The 23,219-nt window shown below is 36.4% G+C and overlaps 3 protein-coding genes across 4 annotated transcripts in view; 2 read left to right on the top strand and 1 right to left on the bottom strand.

Moving 5' to 3' along the window:
• The window catches only part of arl6ip4 (ADP-ribosylation factor-like 6 interacting protein 4), an 11,419-nt gene extending 1,921 nt beyond the window's left edge, over positions 1-9,498 (top strand). The window contains exons 2-6 of one of the 2 annotated variants that reach the window (XM_073841318.1): positions 1,610-1,749; positions 3,211-3,492; positions 8,290-8,407; positions 8,498-8,567; positions 8,667-9,498. In XM_073841318.1, the coding sequence (XP_073697419.1) occupies positions 1,620-1,749; positions 3,211-3,492; positions 8,290-8,407; positions 8,498-8,567; positions 8,667-8,723 (657 nt within the window). In that variant the 5' untranslated portion in view covers positions 1,610-1,619 and the 3' untranslated portion in view covers positions 8,724-9,498. Of the gene's footprint in view, positions 1-1,606; positions 1,750-3,210; positions 3,493-8,289; positions 8,408-8,497; positions 8,568-8,666 lie in introns of both variants that reach the window. The other variant, XM_073841319.1, reaches the window with a different exon arrangement.
• A 2,838-nt stretch (positions 9,499-12,336) lies between these two features.
• On the top strand, positions 12,337-16,585 carry mtrfr (mitochondrial translation release factor in rescue). The gene is made up of 2 exons (XM_073841335.1): positions 12,337-12,788; positions 16,058-16,585. The coding sequence occupies exons 1-2, from the start codon at positions 12,501-12,503 to the stop codon at positions 16,280-16,282; spliced, it is 513 nt and encodes a 170-aa protein (XP_073697436.1). The 5' UTR covers positions 12,337-12,500; the 3' UTR covers positions 16,283-16,585.
• Positions 16,586-19,163: 2,578 nt separating this feature from the next.
• On the bottom strand, positions 19,164-22,308 carry LOC141334400 (serine/threonine-protein kinase pim-1-like). The gene is made up of 9 exons (XM_073839462.1): positions 22,176-22,308; positions 21,107-21,201; positions 20,970-21,020; positions 20,502-20,880; positions 20,229-20,405; positions 20,043-20,131; positions 19,767-19,934; positions 19,552-19,673; positions 19,164-19,425 (listed from the first exon to the last, which is right to left on the bottom strand). Exons 1-9 carry the CDS (start codon positions 22,306-22,308, stop codon positions 19,164-19,166), a joined length of 1,476 nt encoding a protein of 491 aa, XP_073695563.1.
• Between the last annotated feature and the right edge of the window lie 911 nt (positions 22,309-23,219).

Below are 23,219 nucleotides of genomic sequence, written 5' to 3' on the forward strand. Positions count from 1 at the left end.
AACATTAGGCTTATTTGAGTCTCTTTTTACAACTAGAAGGTTAATATTGTTTTTCACTTGCGACAAAACAATGAATTAGCCGTGCATTTATATGGAAATATGCTTCAGGAGCTATCCATCTTTACTCTCCTCGCATTCAGAGATCGACACTTCTTGACTGGCAAGGCGGCCGCGAGTAGAAACTCAAACAGTGAAAGTGAGTTGTTCAAAACCTTTCTTTTTAGTAAACTCTGTGTACACAAACAATGTTCTCAATGCTGGAGTTCATGAGTAGAGACCCAGGCGATACTTCGAGCAAAGTTTCATGGTGTGTCGAGCCTTCTTAGTGTTGTAAAAATATCGATTTTGATGCGCTTAAAGTTATGCCCCTAGTTCTCACATTCACCGACCAATGACCACAAAACGAAATCACGGTCAATCTCAAAAACGGCTCGTTTGTCGTAATTATGCTTTTAGATAGAAGGTTATGTTGTTTACAGTAAAAAAACAGCCCAGGTTGCATTTTGGCAATAGTTATCCTTTAAGTTGGGGAAGAAAATGAGATGGGAGTTTTTTAGACATACTGATTGTTTGACTAGATAAGACCCTTCTTCCTCGGCTGGGATCATTTAGAGCCAATTGAAGCTCCATTTAAACTGCATTTTAGAAAATTCAAACTTGGGGGCACCATAGAAGTCCACTATATCGAGAGAAATTTTAAAATGTTAACATCTTGGATAACAAGGGGGTAAGTACATGATGTACATATTTGTTCTGGAAGTCAACTACTCCTTTAATAGTTGGTAAAGATACATCAGAACAGTATTAATTAAGATATTAGCCTAATATCTCACCTACCTGACCAGAAATGATAAGAACAAACAGAAATGTTGTCAAGATTCTTGCCCTGGAAATCCTAGTTCAGCACAAACACATTTGTTCCTCAGACAGCTTTTTGCACTCTTCTCCTTTATTTGTTATAACTTTTGGCAGTCGCGTTAAATAATCGTGATTACAATATTGACCAAAATAATCGTGATTATGATTTTCGCCAAAATCGAGCAGCCCTAGCTCAAAACATGACAATAAATTACCATTCTCAGCAGCTGTAATCAGCTAAATTTGCAAGTTCTGTTTGGTTCAGTGGCATTGTTTACATTCTGTGCCACCAAAAATGGCCAATTGATGACGTGTTGTGAAAACACTATTGTAACAGAACAGGGCGGGGCTGCATTTGGGGTGTGGCTACACATGTGGCTCCACCCCAAAACTGCTCTCATTGGCTTAATCCTTGCAAGTGTGTACATATAACTTGAACAAGTAAACTGATGATACATCTCTTGAATAAATAAATGTAAGCTGGTAAAAAAAAGAAGGTATTTCTGATTTTATCTCACAATAATAAATACATTAAAGAATTTTTAATTGATAACTAATGTATTAGATAACTTAACCCTATGGTGAACTGTTACCAACATTCTGTATTTGGTATATGTTGCACTATTACGTTTTTATTTAGTTTGTTTTAAATCTGTGCTTTGATAGCAATTGCATTTGAATTTTTAACAAGATCATATTGCTTTAAAACAGTATTGAAACAGGATTACTTTCTTGTCTGTTTCACAAGTAGATTATTACTCATGGGAGGCAGTGATGATGGCAGTAGATCTAAGAGCAGACACAGAGATGAGAGCAAATCCAGAAGCTTGTCATCATCCAGCGCCAGGAGATCCAGTCCAAGCCCACAAAAGAAACGTGAACGTTCCTCTGGTAAGAGAAAGTGGTGCTCTCAGTATTGCATCTTAAACATATGTATTTCACACACAGTCAAACCCAAAATTATTGAGACACCAGATATACTGTATATGTGACCCTGGACCACAAAACCAGTCTTAAGTCGCTGGGGTATGTTTGTAGCAATAGCCAAAAATACATTGCATGGGTCAAAATGATTGATTTTTCTTTAATGCCAAAAATCATTAGGAAATTAAGTAAAGATCATGTTCCATGAAGATTTTTTTGTAAAATTCCTACTATAAATATATTAAAATGTAATTTCTGATTAGTTATATGCATTGTTAAGAGCTTAATTTGGACAACTTTAAAGGTGATTTTCTCAGTATTTTGATTTTTTTGCACCCTCAGATTCCAGATTTTCAAATAGATGTATCTCGGCCAAATATTGTCCTATCCTAACCAACTATACATCAATAGAAAGCTTATTTATTAAGCTTTCATATGATGTATACATCTCAGTTTTGTAAAATTTAACCTTATGACTGGTTTTGTGGTCCATGGTCACATATATTTTTTTTTTACTAGTGGGTGCAGGACGTTATAGTATAGAGTAAAATATAGTATAAAAATAAAACAGATACTCTTGCATGTACTTCATAAAGTCAATATTTCACAGCAAAAAGACACAACCTGAAGGTGGGCATTTGTACAATTGAACTAAAAGGCCTTTTACGTATTAAAGGGATAGTTCACCCAAAAATTAAAATGTGATGTTTATCTGCTTACCCCCAGGACATCCAAGATGTAGGTGACTTTGTTTCCTCAGAAAAACACAAACGAAGATTTTTAACGAAAACCAGTGCAGTCTATCAGCCAAATAATGGATGTGGATGGGCACCAAACCTTTAATAGTAAACAAAAACATGCACAGACAAATCCAAATTACACCCTGCGGCTCGTGACGATACATTGATGTCCTAAGACACGAAAAGATCGGTTTTTGAAAGAAACTGAACAGTATTTATATCATTTTTTACCTTTGATACACAGCCACGTCCATTATTTGGCTGGCAGACTGCACCAGTTTTCGTTAAAAATCTTTATTTGTGTTCTGCTGAAGAAACAAAGTCACCTACATCTTGGATGCCCTGGGGGTAAGCAGATAAACATCAAATTTTCATTTTTGGGTGAACTATCCCTTTAACTGTCAATCAGACAACAGAAGGTTTGTATTAGATTGTGTATTTACAGTCTACATTGTAAAAAAAAAATCACCCATTTCAACTTAAAAACCTAAGTTTTGTGTCTGCCTTAAATGAAGTTAAATCAACTTAAAAGTACATTTCAACTTATGATTTTAAATCTTGCCTAGTGCTGCCCTGCTTTATTCGAGTTAATTTGACTCTACAATATTTGCTGTTTCAGCTTGTTAAAGTAAGTAATTTTAAAAAAGTATACATATAACACATCTCCCAACTTTTGATCCAAAATTAGAGAGGAAAAAGCTGAAAAGGAGAAGTCCCTCCAGCTCTTCATCATCTTCGTCCAGCTCCACTTCCCCATCCAGAGAAAAAAAGGCCAAGAAGAAAAAGAAACGGCGAGAAGCTAAGAAACTGAAGCGTGAAAAGAAAAAGGAGAAAAAGGAAAAGAAGAGGCTGAAGAAGCTGGCGTTGAAAGCTGAAAGAGCAGCGGCTGCAGAACCAACTGCTTCTGATGAAACACCTCAAAGCTACCTGAAGACCTGGCAGATCGAAGAAGCCAAAGAACACGGCCCGGGTATGATCATAATAGTTTCAATAAAATAGTTTGTCAAGACAAACGTTGAAGTTGCTTTGAGAAAGCTGGACCAGAAAGTTTGAAAAAATTTGAACAGTTTCAAAAAAGTTTAAGAATTTAAAAAAGTTCAAAAGATTTCCAAATTTTAAGTTTGAGGGTCTGAAATCGATTGAAGATTAAATTAGTTTTAAAAGCTTAATGTTTGATTGCTAGCTAGATGTATAGATGTAGATAGATAGCATGTCTAGCACGTTGCCAGCATGTTTCTAGCACGTTGCTAGCATGTTGTTAGCATTATTCTAGCATTATTAGTAAGTTGCTAACGTGATGATAACATGATTACCAAGTTACTAGCACGTTTTTAGAATGATTAGCATGACTAGCACATTGCTAACATGTTTCCAGCATGATCAGTGAGATGCTATCTTGATTCTAACATGAATACCAAGTTGTTAGCGTGTTGCTAGCATGGTTACCAAGTTGTTAGCCTGTTTCTAACGTGATTAGCAAATTGCTAGCATGTCTCTAGCATGATTAGCATGTTTCTAACATGATTAGTAAGTTGCTAGCATGTTTCTAGCATGATTAGCATGTTGTTAGCCTGTTTCTAACATGATTAGCAAGTTGCTAGCATGTTTCTAACATGATTATCATGTTTCTAACATGATTTGTAAGTTGCTAGCATGTTTCTAGCATGATTAGTATGTTTCTAGCATGATTAGCATGTTGTTAGCCTGTTTCTAACATGATTAACAAATTACTAGCATGTTTCTAACATGATTAGCATGTTGCTAGCCTGTTTCTAACGTGATTAGCAAATTGCTAGCATGTTTCTAGCATGATTAGCATGTTTCTAACATGATTAGTAAGTTGCTAGCATGTTTCTAGCATGATTGGCATTGTTTCTAACATTATTAGTTAATTGTTAGCATGTTTCTAACATGATTAGCATGTTTCTAACATTATTAGCAAGTTGTTAGCATGTTTCTAACATGATTAGCATGTTTCTAACATGATTAGTAAGTTGCTAGCATGTTTCTAGCATGATTAGCATGTTTCTAGCATTATTAGCATGTTGTTAGCCTATTTTTAACATGATTAGCATGTTTCTAACATTATTAGTAAGTTGTTAGCATGTTTCTAACATGATTAGCATGTTTCTAACATTATTAGCAAGTTGCTAGCATGTTTCTAGCATGATTAGCATGTTTCTAGCATGATTAACATGTTGTTAGCCTGTTTCTAACATGATTAGTAAGTTGCTAGCATGTTTCTAGCATGATTAGCATGTTTCTAACATGATTGCCATGTTGTTGGCCTGTTTCTAACATGATTAGCATGTTTCTAACATTATTAGCAAGTTGCTAGCATGTTTCTAACATGATTAGCATGTTGTTAGCCTGTTTCTAACATGATTAGTAAGTTGTTAGCATGTTTCTAGCATGATTAGCATGTTTCTAACATGATTAGCATGTTGTTAGCATGTTTCTAACATGATTAGCATGTTGTTAGCCTGTTTCTAACATGATTAGTAAGTTGCTAGCATGTTTCTAGCATGATTAGCATGTTTCTAACATGATTAGCATGTTTCTAACATTATTAGCAAGTTGTTAGCATGTTTCTAACATGATTAGCATGTTTCTAACATGATTAGTAAGTTGCTAGCATGTTTCTAGCATGATTAGCATGTTTCTAGCATTATTAGCATGTTGTTAGCCTATTTTTAACATGATTAGCATGTTTCTAACATTATTAGTAAGTTGTTAGCATGTTTCTAACATGATTAGCATGTTTCTAACATTATTAGCAAGTTGCTAGCATGTTTCCAACATGATTAGCATGTTTCTAACATGATTAGTAAGTTGCTAGCATGTTTCTAGCATGATTAGCATGCAGTGATGGGCAAGCTACTTGGAAAATGTAGTGAGCTAAGCTAACAGTTACTCTTCATTAAATGAAGCTTAACTACACTAAAGCTACAGCCTTGGGTAATGTAGCAAGCTAAGCTACAGCATCATGGCAAAAGTAGTTCACTACATCTAAGCTATTTTTTAAAATTTCATTTTTCTATTGAACCAACATCATACCAAGTCAATGCTCTCTCAGTGATCAATTAAATTCTCAGTCATATAGGCATACAAGTTCAGTTTAATGGTTTATTTAACCACTCTTCCAAACCAATTTGGCAAAAAAAAAAAAAAAAAAAAAAAAATCTGTATCATGTACAGGCCTGGATTTATCTCATATTTTGGGGGGTTGAATTCTTTCTTGAAAAAAATAAAAACAAAAAAAGCAATGGCACCAGTTTCACAATATTAAACGAATAAAACGGGGAAAACACACAATTTGTAAATAAAATAATTGTATACATATTATTGAATAACATAGTCTATATATGAATGGGTGTTCGTCAACTGACTGCATGTCGTCAGAGTTTACAGTGTTGACAGCTTCGTAAAAAACAGCCTAATGGAAGCGCTGTAGATTTGTTGTATATAGCTACTAAAATATGACAGACCGCACAAAAACAGCACTTTAATTTACTGCCGTGTTTGAACAAAGATAGTGATTGATTTCATTAATACAGGAGCCTGTTTTTTTTAATTGTCAGAATCTATAGTACATAACAAATACAAAAATAAAAACAAATCACAAACTTTTGCAGTCAAGACTGTGAATAAAAGACAAGTGTGGAATGTAAGTCAGATTTGGCCCAGACCCTGTTACTATCTGGGAAGCAAAGCTAAATTCTATTGTAAATTTGTTAACTGACAGTAAGAATATATAACCGAGTCAAGCGGCTATTTTCGTTTGCAGAAGGTAAAACACATTAACGTAAATTGTAAGTCTTTGAGAGGAAAAATTAAAACGACAGGTCACAGCGGCAAGGCCTATAAGTCACATTTTATAATATTCTGAAATAAACAGGCCTACAGCATAATGTTATGACATTATTTCCCTCACTCCACAACAAATCCTTTAACTTTAATCTTATTCAGAACAGAACAATGATGAAATAAATGAATAAATAAATTTGCCAAAACAATCCAAAACAAATTAAATGTGAAACTGAAAGTAGTTGGGCTTATGTAGACTACCTCTCTTGCCACAAATACAAATGTTTCCATATCTGCAATGTATTTGAAGCAAAATTATTATGCATTGGGTAAGCTTTGTACTTCATGCACGTCGATGGAAAATATCATGATGAGCAAAAATGTGCCACGGGACCGGTGGTCATGCTGAACTGCACGTAATACACACTATTTAAATTGACTAATGTAACTTTTGGGTGACTGTTTTATTTTTCAAATGTGTGCGCGTAGACACCAGCGCGATCAAACAGCTGAATATCATATTCTGTCATGTTGGTCATAGTAAAGGCATGATTCACTACTGCAAAGTCCAAAGCAGTTTGAAGTATTAAGAATATTAGCAAAGATTATTATAATTCGTTTAGACGAATGGAACCTGGTCGTTTTATGTTTGTTTGTTTTTACTAACGAACCGAAACATATTTTGCCTTTCGCCATGAATTTAGCAAAAAAATATCGACAACAAAAGTCTCGACAACAAGTGTTAGACTAAGACACACTTTTCTCATCTCCTCGAAAGCAAAAAAAAACATTAGCCTTTATAAATACAGTGCTGTGTTATAAATACAGAAAACATGTACTTTCAATCAACACTTCTTTATTTACCTCAAGTCTGCAAAAAACGCTGAGATGCTTCAAACTGCGCGCCGCACGCACTCATTGACGAGAGAGGCGGGACTCGGGAGGAATACGGTTTGACTGACAGTTTAATGAGCCAATGGCGTCACGAGGTTTAGTGGAGGTGGCGTCGCTTACTGACCCAGGATCAGTGATCCGTAGCAGTTATATTTCCGATTTGAGCTTAAAGTATAGAACAATATATAGCTTGTAGCTTTTGTTGACGCTACCGCGTTACTTGATCAAAATAATAGCTTAGCTACTGAAAAGCTATTTGATTCAGAAAACAGCGACGCTACCACCACGCTACTGAGAAATGTAGTTAAGCTAGTAGCGTCACTACTTGTAGCGACGCTACTGCCCAACACTGTTAGCATGTTTCTAGCATGATTAGCATGTTGTTAGCCTGTTTCTAACATGATTAGTAAGTTGCTAGCATGTTTCTAGCATGATTAGCATGTTTCTAACATGATTGCCATGTTGTTGGCCTGTTTCTAACATGATTAGCATGTTTCTAACATTATTAGCAAGTTGCTAGCATGTTTCTAACATGATTAGCATGTTTCTAGCCTGTTTCTAACATGATTAGTAAGTTGCTAGCATGTTTCTAGCATGATTAGCATGTTGTTAGCCTGTTTCTAACATGATTAGCAAGTTGCTAGCATGTTTCTGACATGATTAGGAAGTTGCTAGCATGTTTAACAATTTGTTAACATGTGTCTCGCATAATTATCATGTTGTTAGCATGATTCTAGCATTATTAGCAAGTTGCTAACGTGTCTAGCATGTTGCTAGCATGAGTACCAAGTTGTTAGCATGTTTCTAACATGATTAGCAAGTTACTAGCATGATTAGCATATTGTTAGCATGATTTCGATCGATAAATCCTAAAGTAGCACACTCAGTCAGATCAGTCTGAAGATCTGGGCTGGAGTTTGGAGTTTGTAGAGTTAAATCTGTAGGAGGAGTTAGAGTTGATCAGTTTAGTCTCAGAAGAATAATAACTATAAGTTTAAGTCAAGCCAACTTAATAATCATTGAAATGTCTTCTGCTGAAAATGTGAACTGTGATTTCTTACTGTAGTCATGACTGATGAACAGAAGGCCAGACTGTGCACCAAGAGACCAATGACGAAGGAGGAATATGAGGCCAGACAAAGCGTCATCCGTCGGGTCCTGGATCCTGAAACAGGCCGAACCAGGTGTTCAATCTCTACTCACTAGTCTACGCTTCTATCAGCCTCCTTTATCCGCAACACAGTCACATGTTAACTTGATAAACTTTCACACAGGCTTGTAAGAGGCGACGGAGAAATTTTAGAAGAAATCGTCAGCAAGGACCGACACAAAGACATCAACAAGGTGCGTCTCCACTGTCTTTCTCAAACATGTTTTGGTAAATAGCAAAAATATTTCACTTTATCAGAAATTTGATAATATTTCTTCTTGTTTGTCACACAGCAAGCCACTAAAGGAGATGGTGATGCCTTCCAGAAGAGATTGGGCATCAATAGGTAGCAGACAAGTCCAAAGCCTTCTCCTGCATTTCAAGAATTCAACAGTTATTTTAGATTCCTCCCCATTGACTAAATGTCACACAGATGTGATTCCCGAAGGTCATTTTGCCCTACACTTCAAAAAATGTTTTTCTAGCTTAGATTTTTCGTCTTGTTTCCAGCCAAAATATCTAAAAATTCTTAAATCAAGAGGGATTTTCTAGACAAGTAAAAATAATTTTCTTGTTTTCAGTAAAAACAAGTCAAAATTAAGTGAGTTTTTGCTTAGAACAAGCTAAATAATCTGCCAATGGGGTAAGAAAAAAAATCTTATTTCAAACAGAAAACAAGATTATTTTTCTTACCCCATTGGGAGATTATCTTGCTTGTTTCAAGCAAAAATGCATTTAATTTTGACCTTTTTTTCTGAAAACTAGACAATGATTTTTACTCATCTAGAAAATTCTTCTCGATTTAAGAATTTTTAGATATTTTGGCTGGAAACAAGACAAAAAATCTAAGCTAGAAAATAATTTTTTTGCAGTGTAAGAGTACATACAATGCATAATGCATGCTTTTCTTACTTAGATTTTTTTGTCTTGTTTCCAGCCCAAATGTCTGAAAATTCTTAAATGAAGAAGAGTAAAAATGATCTTGTTTTCAGAAAAAACAAGTCAAAATGAAGTGAGTTTTTGCCTGAAACAAGCTAAATAATCTGCCAATGGGGGTAAGAAAAATAATCTTGTTTTCTGTTTGAAGTAAGATTTTTTTTCTTACCCCATTGGTCGATTATTATGATTTTTTTTTTCTGAAAACCGAAAATTTTTACTCGTCTAGAAAATCCATGTTGATTTAAGAATTTTCAGATATTTTGGCTGGAAACAAGACAAAAAACCTAATTAAGAAAAGCATTTTTGCAGTGAGGTTACAGACTTGAACAATATTTAGTCTTGACAGATTTGTTTTGTAACAGGGCTGCCAAAAGTGGCTAATTAACACAGTTTACATATTCAACAATCATCAAAATCAAAGCAGGAAGAATCTGTATCATCATCTGTTAATGTAGAAAGACTTTCTTAATGGCTAATTTATTTGTAAATAAGGTCATTTGCAGTCTGATGGTGATCATTACCACTTTTGAATATCATCTGATGGTGTTACACAGCACTGCTGCAGTGCAACATCAATAAACTATCTTTTTTTTACACAATATGTTGGGTTTCTTTCTTTAAAATAGGAGAGGATTGCATTACAACTGAATTAATTACATTACAATTATATTTGCTGATTTAAAGTGGAGGTCAAACGTTTACATACACCTTGCAGAATCTGCAAAATGGTCAGTATTTGACCAAAATAATAGGGATCGTACAAAATGCATATTGTTTTTTATTGAGTAATGATCTCAATAAGATATTTCACATAAAAGATGTTTACATATAGGGCTACAATGAAATAGTTGAATTTATAAAAATGATCCCGTTCAAAAGTTTACATACACTTGATTCTTAATACTGTGTTGTTACCTGAATGATCCACAGATGTGTGTGTTTTTTGTTTAGTGATAGTTGTTCATGAGTCCCTTGTTTGTCCTGAACAGTTAAACTGCCTGCTGTTCTTCAGAAAAATCCTTCAGGTCCCACAAATTCTTTGGTGTTCCAGCATTTTTGTCTCTTTGAACCCTTTCCAACAATGACTGCATGATTTTAAGATCCATCTTTTCACACTGAGGACAACTGAAGGACTCATATGCAACTATTACAGAAGATTCAAACACTCACTGATGCTTCAGAAGGAAAAACCGTGCATTAAGAGCATGAAAACCTTTTGAATTTGAAAATCAGGGTAAGTTTAATTATTTGTCTTCTGTGAAATATCTTCTGTAGCTTCTGATGGGCAGTTTTAAATTAAATAAATATAATATTTAGGCTAAATATAAAAAACAATGTACACAGCTCCATTCTGTTCAAAAGTTTTCACCCCCCAACACTAACACAGCGTTTCACTTTTTGCAGACCACACTATGAGTGATTACTTGATGTCTTTGATAATAATTAACTACAACTGCTAGTGTGTTTTTGTCTATAACTGTGACCGAAATGAAGAGCACATTTTATAAGTATTCAATGCAGAAATGTAGTTTAATGTACATTAATGCCTTCATCTACAATCTTTTTCTGAAAACTGTACTTTCAGTGTTGATTCTGTAATGAAGGCCATTATTATTATTTTTTAATTAATAATGTAAACACCTTACATGACAATTTCAAATGTTCATATTATAAATCTGATGCATAATGTAATATTAATTTTTTTAGGTTATCAAATAGTATGGCATATCCAAATATCAATATCAGTTTAAACAAATAATCTGACACTAAGGCAAGACACTACAGATAAAAACACACTTTTTCCATGCACTTGTCAATTTGAATATAGAGTGTTTATACGAGCATACTGGAGGTACCGAACGTAGGGCAGTACTACTGAAAATGAAAAGATATTTAGGCAAAATAAGACAAATGTACATGTCTTTATTCTGATCAAAAGTTTTCATCCCTGGCTCATGCGTGTTTCCTTCTGGAGCATCAGTGAGCTTTTGAACTTAATGGAATAGTTGCATATGAGTCCCTCAGGTGTCCTCAGCGTGAAAAGATGCATCTCAAAATCACAGTCATTGTTGGAAAGGGTTCAAATACACAAAAATGCCGAAAAACCAAAGAAGGACCTGAAGGTTCTTTCAGAAGAACAGCAAGCAGTTTAACTGCACCAAAAAACAAAAAACAGCTGTGGATCATTCAGGTAACAACACAGTATTAAGAATCAAGTGTAAAAAGTAAAGAACTTTTGAACAGGGCAATTTTTATAAATTCAACTATTATTTTCTCTTGTGGACTATATGCAAACATATTTTATATGGAATATCTTATTCAAAAACAGCATGCATTTTGTACGATCCCTCTTATTTTGATAAAATAATTAACATGTTGCATATTCTGCAAGGTGCATGTAAACTTTTGACCTCAACTGTAAGTGCAATAGTTTGACCTATTGAGCCTTTGACCTATAAATGTGACCCTGGACCACAAAACCAGTCTTAAGTCGCTGGGGTATATTGGTAGCAATAGCCAAAAATACATTGCATGGGTCAAAATTTTTGATTTTTCTTTTATGCCAAAAATCATTAAGAAATTAAGTAAAGTTCATGTTCCATGAAGATTTTTTGTAAAATTCCTACTGTAAACATATCAAAATGCATGGTTAAGAACCTAATTTGGACAACTTTAAAGGTGATTTTCTCAGTCTTTTTGATTTTTTTGCATCCTCAGATTTCTGATTTCAAATAGATGTATCTCAGTCAAATATTGTCCTATCATACATCAATAGAAAGCTTATTTATTGAGCTTTCATATGATGTATACATCTCAGTTTTGTCAAATTTAACCTTATGACTAGTTTTGTTGTCCAGGGTCACAAATATTGTAGATGTGTGTTCCTAGTGCACACCATGTAATTATGCATATAAATATTTAAAAAAAATAACTGATTGCATAACAGACAAAAGTCCAGTAGGTGGCGGTACGAACACAATCTGTGAATCATCACAGACTAAAAGAAGAAGTAAACACAACAGGATTCATGAAGTTCTGTGAATATTGCTGCATGCTGTGTATTTCTATTAGATTGGTAGATATATATTAGTGCATTTTCAGGGATGTTACTTGAATGCGTATAATTGATTTATATTCCGGCCAGTGTAACTGTGTCACTCTGTGGCTGCAAGCAGAAACTTTAAAGGATGGCTTTACCTCTTTTAGTCCATCATCAGCGTCTCTTCTCCGTTTGGAGGCTGAGATCTGGATCCTTAAACACAGCGACGAGCCTCATACCTCCTCAGCACTGGAGGTTAACGGGATGGCCGTGTGTTTTAGCTGCTGGTAAGAAATACAAAATTGACCTGCCAGAAGTCCACGAGGAAGACCTTGATGAACAGTTTGTTCGGGGATCTGGTCCTGGAGGACAAGCCACCAACAAAACCAGCAACTGTGTGGTGCTCAGGCATATTCCCACCGGTATCGTAGTAAAGGTGAGCTCACAAATGATCTGATATCATGAAGCTGTTCTGTCTAACTATCTTTTTGTCACACAAAATGCTACCACAGCCAAATAAATAAAGCTCACCATGGCTTTTACGTTGTATAAAATGTGTTAACAAACTCTGAATAATCTAACAAGCACTTAAAACTTATTTTGGATGTTTGTTTTTTAACACTAGTCTGAAACAACACCTTATGAAAAGCCAAGTAGCCCAAAATAGAGGATTTGCACTTACGTCACGATTTGGTCAGTTACTCGGATGCGCGGGAATATTGGAGATACTCAGATGTAAACAACAGCATTGATTACATGGTTACTGAATATTTTATTCTGATCATTTATGCTGTCTAAACCACAAAAACAACGTGTGGAAGCTGCTAGATCATATAGAGAAGGACTTAGTTAGCAGAAAAGGGTACAAACTAAAGTTAATAGGTGGTAAAGATACATATGAGCAGTATTAATTAAGATATTAGCATAATATTTCACCTGCCTGACTGGAAATGATAAGAACAAACACGATTGTTCTCAAGATCCGTGCCCTGGAAATCCTGGTTCAGTTTGGCCTTTTGTTCTTGAGACAGTTTTTTTTTGCACTCTTCTGCATGATTTGTTAACTTTTGGGGGTCTACAGTCGTGGCCAAAAGTTTTGAGAATTACATAAATATTGGAAAGTTTTTATAAAAGCAATTTGCATATACTCCAGAATGTTATGAAGAGTGATCAGATGCATTGCATAGTCCTTCTTTGCCATGAAAATTAACTTAATCCCGAAAAAAACTTTCCACTGCATTGTTAAGAAGGCTTCAGGGCGTCCAAGAAAGTCCAGCAAGCGCCAGGATCGTCTCCTAAAGAGGATTCAGCTGCGGGATCGGAGTGCCACCAGTGCAGAGCTTGCTCAGGAATGGCAGCAGGCAGGTGTGAGCGCATCTGAACACACAGTGAGGCCAAGACTTTTGGAAGATGGCCTGGTGTCAAGAAGGGCAGCAAAGAAGCCACTTCTCTCCAAAAAAAACATCAGGGACAGATTGATCTTCTGCAAAAAGTATGGCGAATGGACTGCTGAGGACTGGGGCAAAGTCATATTCTCCGATGAAGCCTCTTTCCGATTGTTTGGGGCATCTGGAAAAAGGCTTGTCCGGAGAAGAAAAGGTGAGCGCTACCATCAGTCCTGTGTCATGCCAACAGTAAAGCATCCTGAGACCATTCATGTGTGGGGTTGCTTCTCATCCAAGGGAGTGGGCTCACTCACAATTTTGCCCAAAAACACAGCCATGAATAAAGAATGGTACCAAAACACCCTCCAACAGCAACTTCTTCCAACAATCCAACAACAGTTTGGTGAAGAACAATGCATTTTCCAGCACGATGGAGCACCGTGCCATAAGGCAAAAGTGATAACTAAGTGGCTCGGGGACCAAAACGTTGACATTTTGGGTCCATGGCCTGGAAACTCCCCAGATCTTAAAACTTGTGGTCAATCCTCAAGAGGTGGGTGGACAAACAAAAACCCACTAATTCTGACAAACTCCAAGAAGTGATTATGAAAGAATGGGTTGCTATCAGTCAGGATTTGGCCCAGAAGTTGATTGAGAGCATGCCCAGTCGAATTGCAGAGGTCCTGAAAAAGAAGGGCCAACACTGCAAATACTGACTCTTTGCATAAATGTCATGTAATTGCCGATAAAAGCCTTCGAAGCGTACGAAGTGCTTGTAATTATATTTCAGTACATTACACAAACAACTGAAACAAAGATCTAAAAGCAGTTTAGCAGCAAACTTTGTGAAAACTAATAGTTGTGTCATTCTCAAAACTTTTGGCCACGACTGTATTGTACTCCAAATGTTTTTCCCATTAGTACAGCCCAAAACATGACAATAATTGACCATTTTCAGCAGCAATAATAATAAAAATGAGCAAATTTCATTTGGTTCAGTGGCATTGTTTATGTTTGGTGCCTCCAATATGAAAACATGAAAACACTCTATATTTAAATTGACAAGTGCATGGAAAAAGTTTTTTTATTCGTAGTGTCTTGCCTTAAAGGTTAGAGGTAAAAAAGCAATAGCGTCTGAGTATTTGTTTAAATTAATATTGATATTTGGATGTGCCATACTATTTGGTAACCTAAAAAAATAAATATTATATTATGCTTCAGATTTATAATATGAACATTTGAAATTGTCATGTAAAGTGCTTGCATTATTAAAAATAAATAAATAATAATAATGCAAACAAGATTATGGCCTTCATTACAGAATCAACACTGAAAGTACAATCTTTTTTTTTCAAAGATTGTGAATGAAGGCATGAATGTACATTTAACTACATTTCTGCATTGAATACTCATAAAATGTGCTCATTTTGGTCACAGTTATAGACAAAAACACACAAGCAGTTAATTATCAAAGACATCAAGTAATCACTCATAGTGTGGTCTGCAAAAAGTGAAACGCTGTGTTAGTGTTGGGGGGTGAAAACTTTTGAAAAGAATGGAGATGTGTACATTTTTCTTATTTTGCCTAAATATCTTTTTTCCCATTTAATCCTGCCCTTCAGAAGCTACAGAAGATGTTTCCCAGAAGACAAAATAAATTAAATGTACCCTGATTTTCAAATGCCAAAAGTTTTCATACTCTTAATGCATGGCTTTTCTTCTGGAGCATCAGTGAGTGTTTGAACCTCCTGTAATAGTTGCATATGAGTCCCTCAGTTGTCCTCAGTGTGAAAAGATGGATCTCAAAATCATACAGTCATTGTTGGAAAGGGTTCAAATAGACAAAAATGCTGGAACACCAAAGAATTTGTGGGACCTGAAGATTTTTTCTGAAAAAGAGTGAGAAGTTTTTACCGTTCAGGACAAACAAGGGACTCATGAACAACTATCACTAAAACAAAAAAACACAGCTGTGGATCATTCAGGTAACAACACAGTATTAAGAATCAAGTGTATGTAAACTTTTGAACAGGGTCGTTTTTATAAATTCCAGTATTATATTCTCTTGTAGACTATCTTTTATGTGAAATATCTTATTCAGGTCAGTACTAAATAAACAATAACATGCATTTTCTATGAGCTGATTCTGAAAAGGGTTCTTTTGAACTCAACTGTATATCTAATTTTAACTTCTTGACAAGGTGCTGAAGTCCCCAAAGCCTCTAAGAATGCCACCCATAATGCATTGCCGCCAAGCCAACATCTGTTAATCTGTCGATTCCAAACTACCCTAATAAAACTATCTCATGTTCTTTTGCAGTGTCACCAGACCAGATCGGTGGATTTGAACAGAAAACGAGCGCGGGAGATTTTACGTGAGAAACTGGAAATTGCATATAAGGGTGAAGAAAGTGAACTGCTGAAAATGAAAAAGGAATCCATGCAGAAGAAACAGGACAAACGGAAAAAAGTAAATGAAAACATAGAAAAAAAGAGACAATTCAAGGAGATGCTGTCTGCTGACCAAAACGATGACAAATGCTGAGATGCACAAGATTTCAACCTTTTTTTTTTCTTTTAGTATTAATTATACACTATGGACTGGATTGCTTTAACAGTGTCATCTGAGAATGAAGATATTGGGTACTTATGATTTAGAGAACTGGATACAGTGCCTGTGTTATATCAGTTAACTTTGCATATAATAGAAACTTTAAAGCTTGTGAGAAATTTGCTCTTACACCCTTGATTTTGTTGAAATGACACCTAGGGTTTCTGTAAAGTAAGAGGCCATACGTCGTTGAGCACATAAAGTCTGGTTAATAAACAGATGCAGACTGCACAGAAAGGCTGATCTGCTGTGAATAAGCTGTGACTTATGTGATTTTATTAAAAAAGGATGCACACCCCAGTCCAGCTGTAGGACGTCAATCCCTGTCTGCTCACATTCATTTAACCCACAAGGGTTACATTAACTTGATTTTAAATAATCCAACATTATCCTCATAGTCAAATGTATTCATAATACTATTTGTTTTAAAAGCATTATCTGAGAAAATTAGTAATTAATTGACATTTGTGACCTTGGAGCACAAAACCAGTCTTAAGTCGCTGGGGTATATTTGTAGCAATAGCCAAAAATACATTGTATGGGTCAAAATTATTGATTTTTCTTTTATGCCAAAAATCATTTGGAAATTAAGTAAAGATCATGTACATTTTTTGTAAAATTCCTACTGTAAATATATCAAAATGTAATTTTTGATTAGTAAAATGCATTGTTAAGAACTTAATTTGGACAACTTTAAAGGTGATTTTCTCAGTATTTTGATTTTTTGCACCCTCAGATTCCAGATTTTCAAATAGATGCATCTCGGCCAAATATTGTCCTATCCTAACAAACCATATATCAAAAGAAAGATTATTTATTGAGCTTTCATATGATGTATACATCTCAGTTTTGTAAAATTTAACCTCATGACTGGTTTTGTTGTCCACGGTCACATTTTATTTTGGTAATTTTGATGTCAGCAGATTGTCAGTTCAGTTTTCATAAACAGCTAGGTTTGAGTGATTATACAAGCATGTGGTCACAGATGTTTTTCAAAGTGCATTTCAGAAACCACTCTTGAGTCTTACCTCTCAGACAGGTCCTTTAAGGTTTCTTGGAGAGGTGAGGTGTTTAAGTCTAAAATCTAGCTACTAGAGTACCTCAGGGCTCTGTACTTGTTCCACTTCTTTTTTCTGTCTACATGGCATCACTAGGTTCTGTCATTCGGAAACATGGCTTTTCATATCACTGCTATTCTGATGACGCTCAACTCTACCTCTCATTCCACCCTGATAATCTGACAATAGCTGCTCGCATCTCAACTTGTTTAACAGACATTTCTTGCTGGATGAAGGACCATCATCTTCAACTCAATCTTGCCAAGACACAACTGCTATTTTGCGTATTTATTTATTTTTTTTCATTTAGTACTGCCCTTCAGAAGCTACAGAAGATACTTACATGTTTCCCATAAGGTATAACAAGTTAAACTTACCTTATCTTCAAATTCAAAAAGTTTTCACCCTCCGGCTATTAATGCATGGTTTTTCCTTCTGGAGCATCAGTGAGTGTTTGAACCTTCTGTAATAGTTGCATATGAGTCCCTCAGTTGTCCTCAGTGTGAAAAGATGGATCTCAAAGTCATACAGTCATTGTTGGAAAGGGTTCAAATACACAAAAATGCTAAAAAACTAAAGAATCTGTGGGAGAGGATCTAAAGTATTTTTCTGAAGAACAGCAGGCAGTTTAACTGTTCAGGACAAACAAGGGACTCATGAACAACTATCACTAAACGAAAAAAAAACACATCTGTGGATCATTCAGGTAACAACACAGTATTAAGAATCAAGTGTATGTAAACTTTTGAACAGGGTTATTTTCATAAATTCAGCTATTATTTTCTTGTGTGGACTATATGTAAATGTCTTTTATGTGAAATATCTTATTCAGGTCAGCACTAAATAAAAAAGAACATGCATTTTGTACAATCCCTCTTAAAGGAGTCGTTCACTTTCAGAACAAAAATTTACAGATAATGTACTCATCCTCTTGTCAAACAAGAAGTTCATGTCTTTCTTTCATCAGTCGTGAGGAAATATGTTTTTTGAGGAAAACATTTCAGGATTCCTCTCCATATAATGGATTTCTATGGTGCCCCCGAGTTTGAACTTCCAAAATGCAGCTTCAAAGGGCTCTAAATGATCCCGGCGGTTATTTTCTAAAAAAAAAAATGACAATTTATATACTTTTTAACCTCAAATGCTCATCTTGTCTAGCTCTGTGTGTACTCTGTGTAGAGACTAAAAAGTATATAAATTGTAAATGTTTTTTAGAAAATAACTGATTGTTTCACTAGATAAGACCCTTCTTCCTTGGGTGGGATCATTTAGAGCCCCTTGAAGCTGTAATTAAACTGCATTTTGGAAGTTTAAACTTGGGCACCATAGAAGTCCATTATATGGATAGAACTCCTGACATGTTTTTCTCAAAAAACATAATTTCTTATTGACAGAAGAAAGAAAGACATGAATATCTTGGATGACAAAGGGGTGAGTACATTATCTGTACATTTTTGTTCTGAAAGTGAACTTCTCCTTTAATTTGGTAAAATAATTAACATTCTGCATATTCTGCAAGGTGTATGTAAACTTTTGACCTCAACTGTAAAATAGTATTTCATAAATAATACTTTTGAACTGTGAACAATTCCCTTATGTAGAATTATACAACTTTTTCTAGAACACTTACCTGTATAAGACTGCATGTCATGTTTGTTTTTTAAAAAAGTGAAGTAGACACTTTTTATGTGTATGATCCTTGTTTCTTAAATAAACAAACTTTTTTTTTATAAACTGAACTCATTTTAATCATTTGTTTAGAATGCATTTCTTTTGCATTCTGTAGCAGGATTCTCTGAGGCAGAGAGCTCTGGGACCGAGCTAACATTGTGAGGAGCTTGGAGACCATGGTGTCCATTAGGACCCTCTTTGGCAGCTGGAACAGGACAAGGACGTGGCACTAACTGGCACTTAGGAGGCCATGACAGATGATGGGAGCTTTTGAACTGAGATGCTTTGGTTTCTGTCTGTGGCTGAACCTCATCACCTGAACTTCTGAAGAAGTAATGATTGGAGTATCTGGGACCAGGAGGCCATGACAGAAACCTCTGGGCTTATACAGGGATGACTGGGAAATTGGAGCCCAGGGCGGCTGTGGACTGAGACTGCTTTGGTGCTGGTTCTGGCTTGAGCCTTTACACGAACCTCTGAGGAGGCAACAACGCCATTGGGATGACTATGACAGATGTGGAGCACCTTTGGCTTGAATGCTGGCAGAGAATAGGAGCTCTGTCATTGTGGAGGAGAAGACTGAGAGCTCTGGCATGCTGTGACAGGAACCTCAGGAATGAAGTGGCCGTGATGGGACAAACAAAAAGGGGCAACCAAAAGAAGTATGTACATATATATACAATATGTACACATCCCTCTCCGGAAGCAGTACCGCCAGACGCAAATACTGCTTCCTCAAGCCAAGGCGCAAGACGCAACACAAGGCTTGCTCGCCCCGCAAGACGCAAAGGCGAGAGAGGGATGGAAACGTCTCCCGTTGCAGCCCGCAAGACGCAAAGCAGCAGGAGAGACGCCAACTGGATTGGTCTTATGAGACGACCTGAAATAAAACAGAAGAACAACAGACTTGACTTCGCAATTTCTTCCTACGAGGATATTAATTCTATTGATCTTAAGTTCCTTACCATAAACCAGTTGTGGGACCTGATTTGCCCCAAGCCAAGCCGCCGGATTGGCTTCTCGTTGAGGAGAGCACTGAGGAGGTCACAGCATTCTGTGCAGGAAGACGAGAAGGACATTATTTTATTAGCTTACACATCTGCTCTACTTGATCAAGCTATTCTAAGCTGTAAGATGTTTTGTGATCTCACCTTGAGACAGGCCAGGTTTGGACCAGCTCTTGTACTGCAGCAGGTGCAGGTCAAAGTCACTAGGGAAATGTCCACACAACATGGTGAACATCACAATCCCTAGTGACCAGACCGTCGCTGGCCTGCCGCAGTACTCCCCCCTGCTGTAGTACTCTGGCGGCGAGTACTCTGCTGTTCCTGGAGGAGAGAGGAGTTTGTATGATGTGTACGTTTGCATTAATGCAGAATGATTGTTTTGTGTCTACTAGAAGAAATTAATTCTCTCATACATACCATGGTAGGACCTGTACGGCGTCATCCTCAGAATGTCCCCGCATCCGAAGTCGATCAGTTTGACTTCGGATGTCTCCCTGTTGATCAGTAGGTTCTCCAGTTTGACGTCACGGTGGAGCACTCTGCGGAGGCAGCACATGTTTGCCGCATTAACCGCCTGCCACATGATCGTCCGCGTTGTTACTTCATCGAGGCTTCCACCGTGACGCCTTATGAACTCTACTAGATTTTCACAGGGAGAGGGACATTCGAGGATGATAACAAAGTGGTCAGGGTGGTCCGTCCAGTCCAGCAGCTGGATTATTTGTGGCACTCTGTGACCTTTATTGGCCAGGATGGTGAGGGCGATCTCTTTGGGAAGGGGGACTGGATGATCGGGCTACAGGAATTGAGTTTTTAAGATGCTTACATGAGGGTGGTTTCTCAAATCTATCATTTTATACTGTTTTTATAGTGCAGTGTACTTACAATGACTATGCATTCCGTGTCTTCAGTCTTGGTGACATACTTCAAAGCCACCTGATGAACAAAAAACATGCATTTAATTATTTAAGATACATTAAGATGATTTAGAAGATAAAACATTTGATTTAATATTCACTTACTTTAAGATCATCCTCCAGGCGTCTCCCTTCATACACCACACCAAAACTACCGTTCCCCAGCTGATCGCCCACAGAGTACCGGCTGAAGATGTAGTCTATTAAAAAATAAAATAACAAAATTTCACATGAGATCAGTGCCTTGTGATGTGAGATGTTGTATTTACTCTAAAAATCATTTAAACTAATGTTCATACATTACTACTTTTAATTAATTAATAGAGACTATATTGAATATTTGGTAACATTTCACAATAAGGTTCATTAGTTAACATGAACTAAGAATGAATAATACTTCTTCAGCATTTATGTACTTAATTTTTTTTTAACATTAGTTAATGCACTGTAACATGAACAACAAACACAAATCAACTTTATCAATAATGATCAATAATGGACACAGATCAATAATGAAACCATATTGTTACCAATATTTATAGTTTTAACATACATTCGTACATAAAGACATAGAACAGTAATGTTTTAACATGTCAGAATAAAGATCAGACAGTGCTTATATGTTCTGATGTGTATTTTTGATATTGTGCATGAGGGGACTGATAGTTTTACAGTTTCTACATTTACAATGTTCTCATAAGATGGATGTGTCATTTACCATCACTACTTCTTCCTGCCACCTTCCTCTTCTCTTCCTCCTCCTCCTCATCCTCCTCCTGCTGCTGCTGCTGCTCCACCTCTCCCTGACCTGAGCTGCTCTCTGCCTTTTTTTTGCCAGCTTTGAAGAAAGAGCGAAGCCTCTTCCACCACTTGCTCTTTCTTTTCTCCTTAACTTTGCCTGCCTCCTTCCTCTTCTCCTCCTCCTCTGCCTCTCCTCCTTCCTCTCCTCCTCCTCCTTCCTCTCCTACTACTACTTCTCCTGCTCCTCCATCTCCACCTTCCTCTCCTCCTCTTCCTCCTTCCTCTCCTCTTCCTCCTCCTCCTCCTTCCTCTCCTACTCCTACTTCTCCTCCATCTCCACCTTCCTCTCCTCCTCTTCCTCCTTCCTCTCCTACTCCTACTTCTCCTCCTCCTCCTCTTCCTCCTCCTCTTCCTCCTCCTCCTCCTCCAGCACCAACAGGGGTGTCATCTCGAGGATGAGGAAGGTGAACCTCCATGTTGGTGCTGGGTGTTGGGGGTGTACTAGGGTGTTGTTCGTACACCTCTCCAAGCGGCATCGGACTCACTTTATTAAGTCTCTGTCCCATCGTTGAATTAATTCACTGACCACTACAACAAACCCACAAAGAATGAAAGAATGTCAGGCTCTTTATAAACCCCCAGAGTTCTATTCGAACGCGCTCTATGGCGTCATAAAACCCGAGAGTCTCTGAACTTTCTTAATGATTCCCGTTTATTTTTAAATAGGCCTGTAATATGCATAAAATCAAAGGTTACAAAAACAAAGTCTGTCAGAATATTATGTTAAATTAAATATGAATTATAAATTAATAAAAATGCTTTATCCCCGTGTTTTTTTTTTTAAATATACAGCATCATGCAAAATAGCTAGTAGGCCTATATTTGTTCGATTAAATAATAAAAAAAACATTCAAATGTTTTAGCTGCATGTATGAATGCTCATATTATTAATATGAGTTGCTGTTACTATTTTTGTAAGCTTTAAAATGACAACTGTGTATATTTTATAGATAAATGAGACTAAATGACTTAATAAATAACTTTGTGTAGCCGTATTAACCAGGTTGTTTGTCCAGTTTCTCCAGCAGAGGGCGTCTATTTAACATGTAATCTGTTTAGATTGGATTTAATCGTGTGCAGTCTGTGTATCTCTTCTCTAGCATATGAAGTGATGTTTTTTTTTTTTTACTGTCGAACACTCCACTGGTTTGTGTTTATGTGCTACAGTTCACCAATCTGTCTGCATACTAGTGGATTTAAACTTTATTGTGTGTGTTTTAATTTTTCTGTTTTGTGTTTGTGTATTTCCATCTTAAAGGAACAATGAAAATTTACCCTCAGGCCATGCGAGATGTAAATAAGTTTGTTTCTTCATCAAAAGAAAATTGGAGAAATGTATTACTTGCTCACCAATAAATCCTCTGCAGTGAATGGGTGCCGTCAGAATAACAGCTAATAGTACATTTTTGATTGTTTT

The sequence above is a fragment of the Garra rufa genome, chromosome 5 (assembly GCF_049309525.1).
Source record: "Garra rufa chromosome 5, GarRuf1.0, whole genome shotgun sequence".
In the NCBI taxonomy this organism is placed as follows: domain Eukaryota; kingdom Metazoa; phylum Chordata; class Actinopteri; order Cypriniformes; family Cyprinidae; genus Garra; species Garra rufa.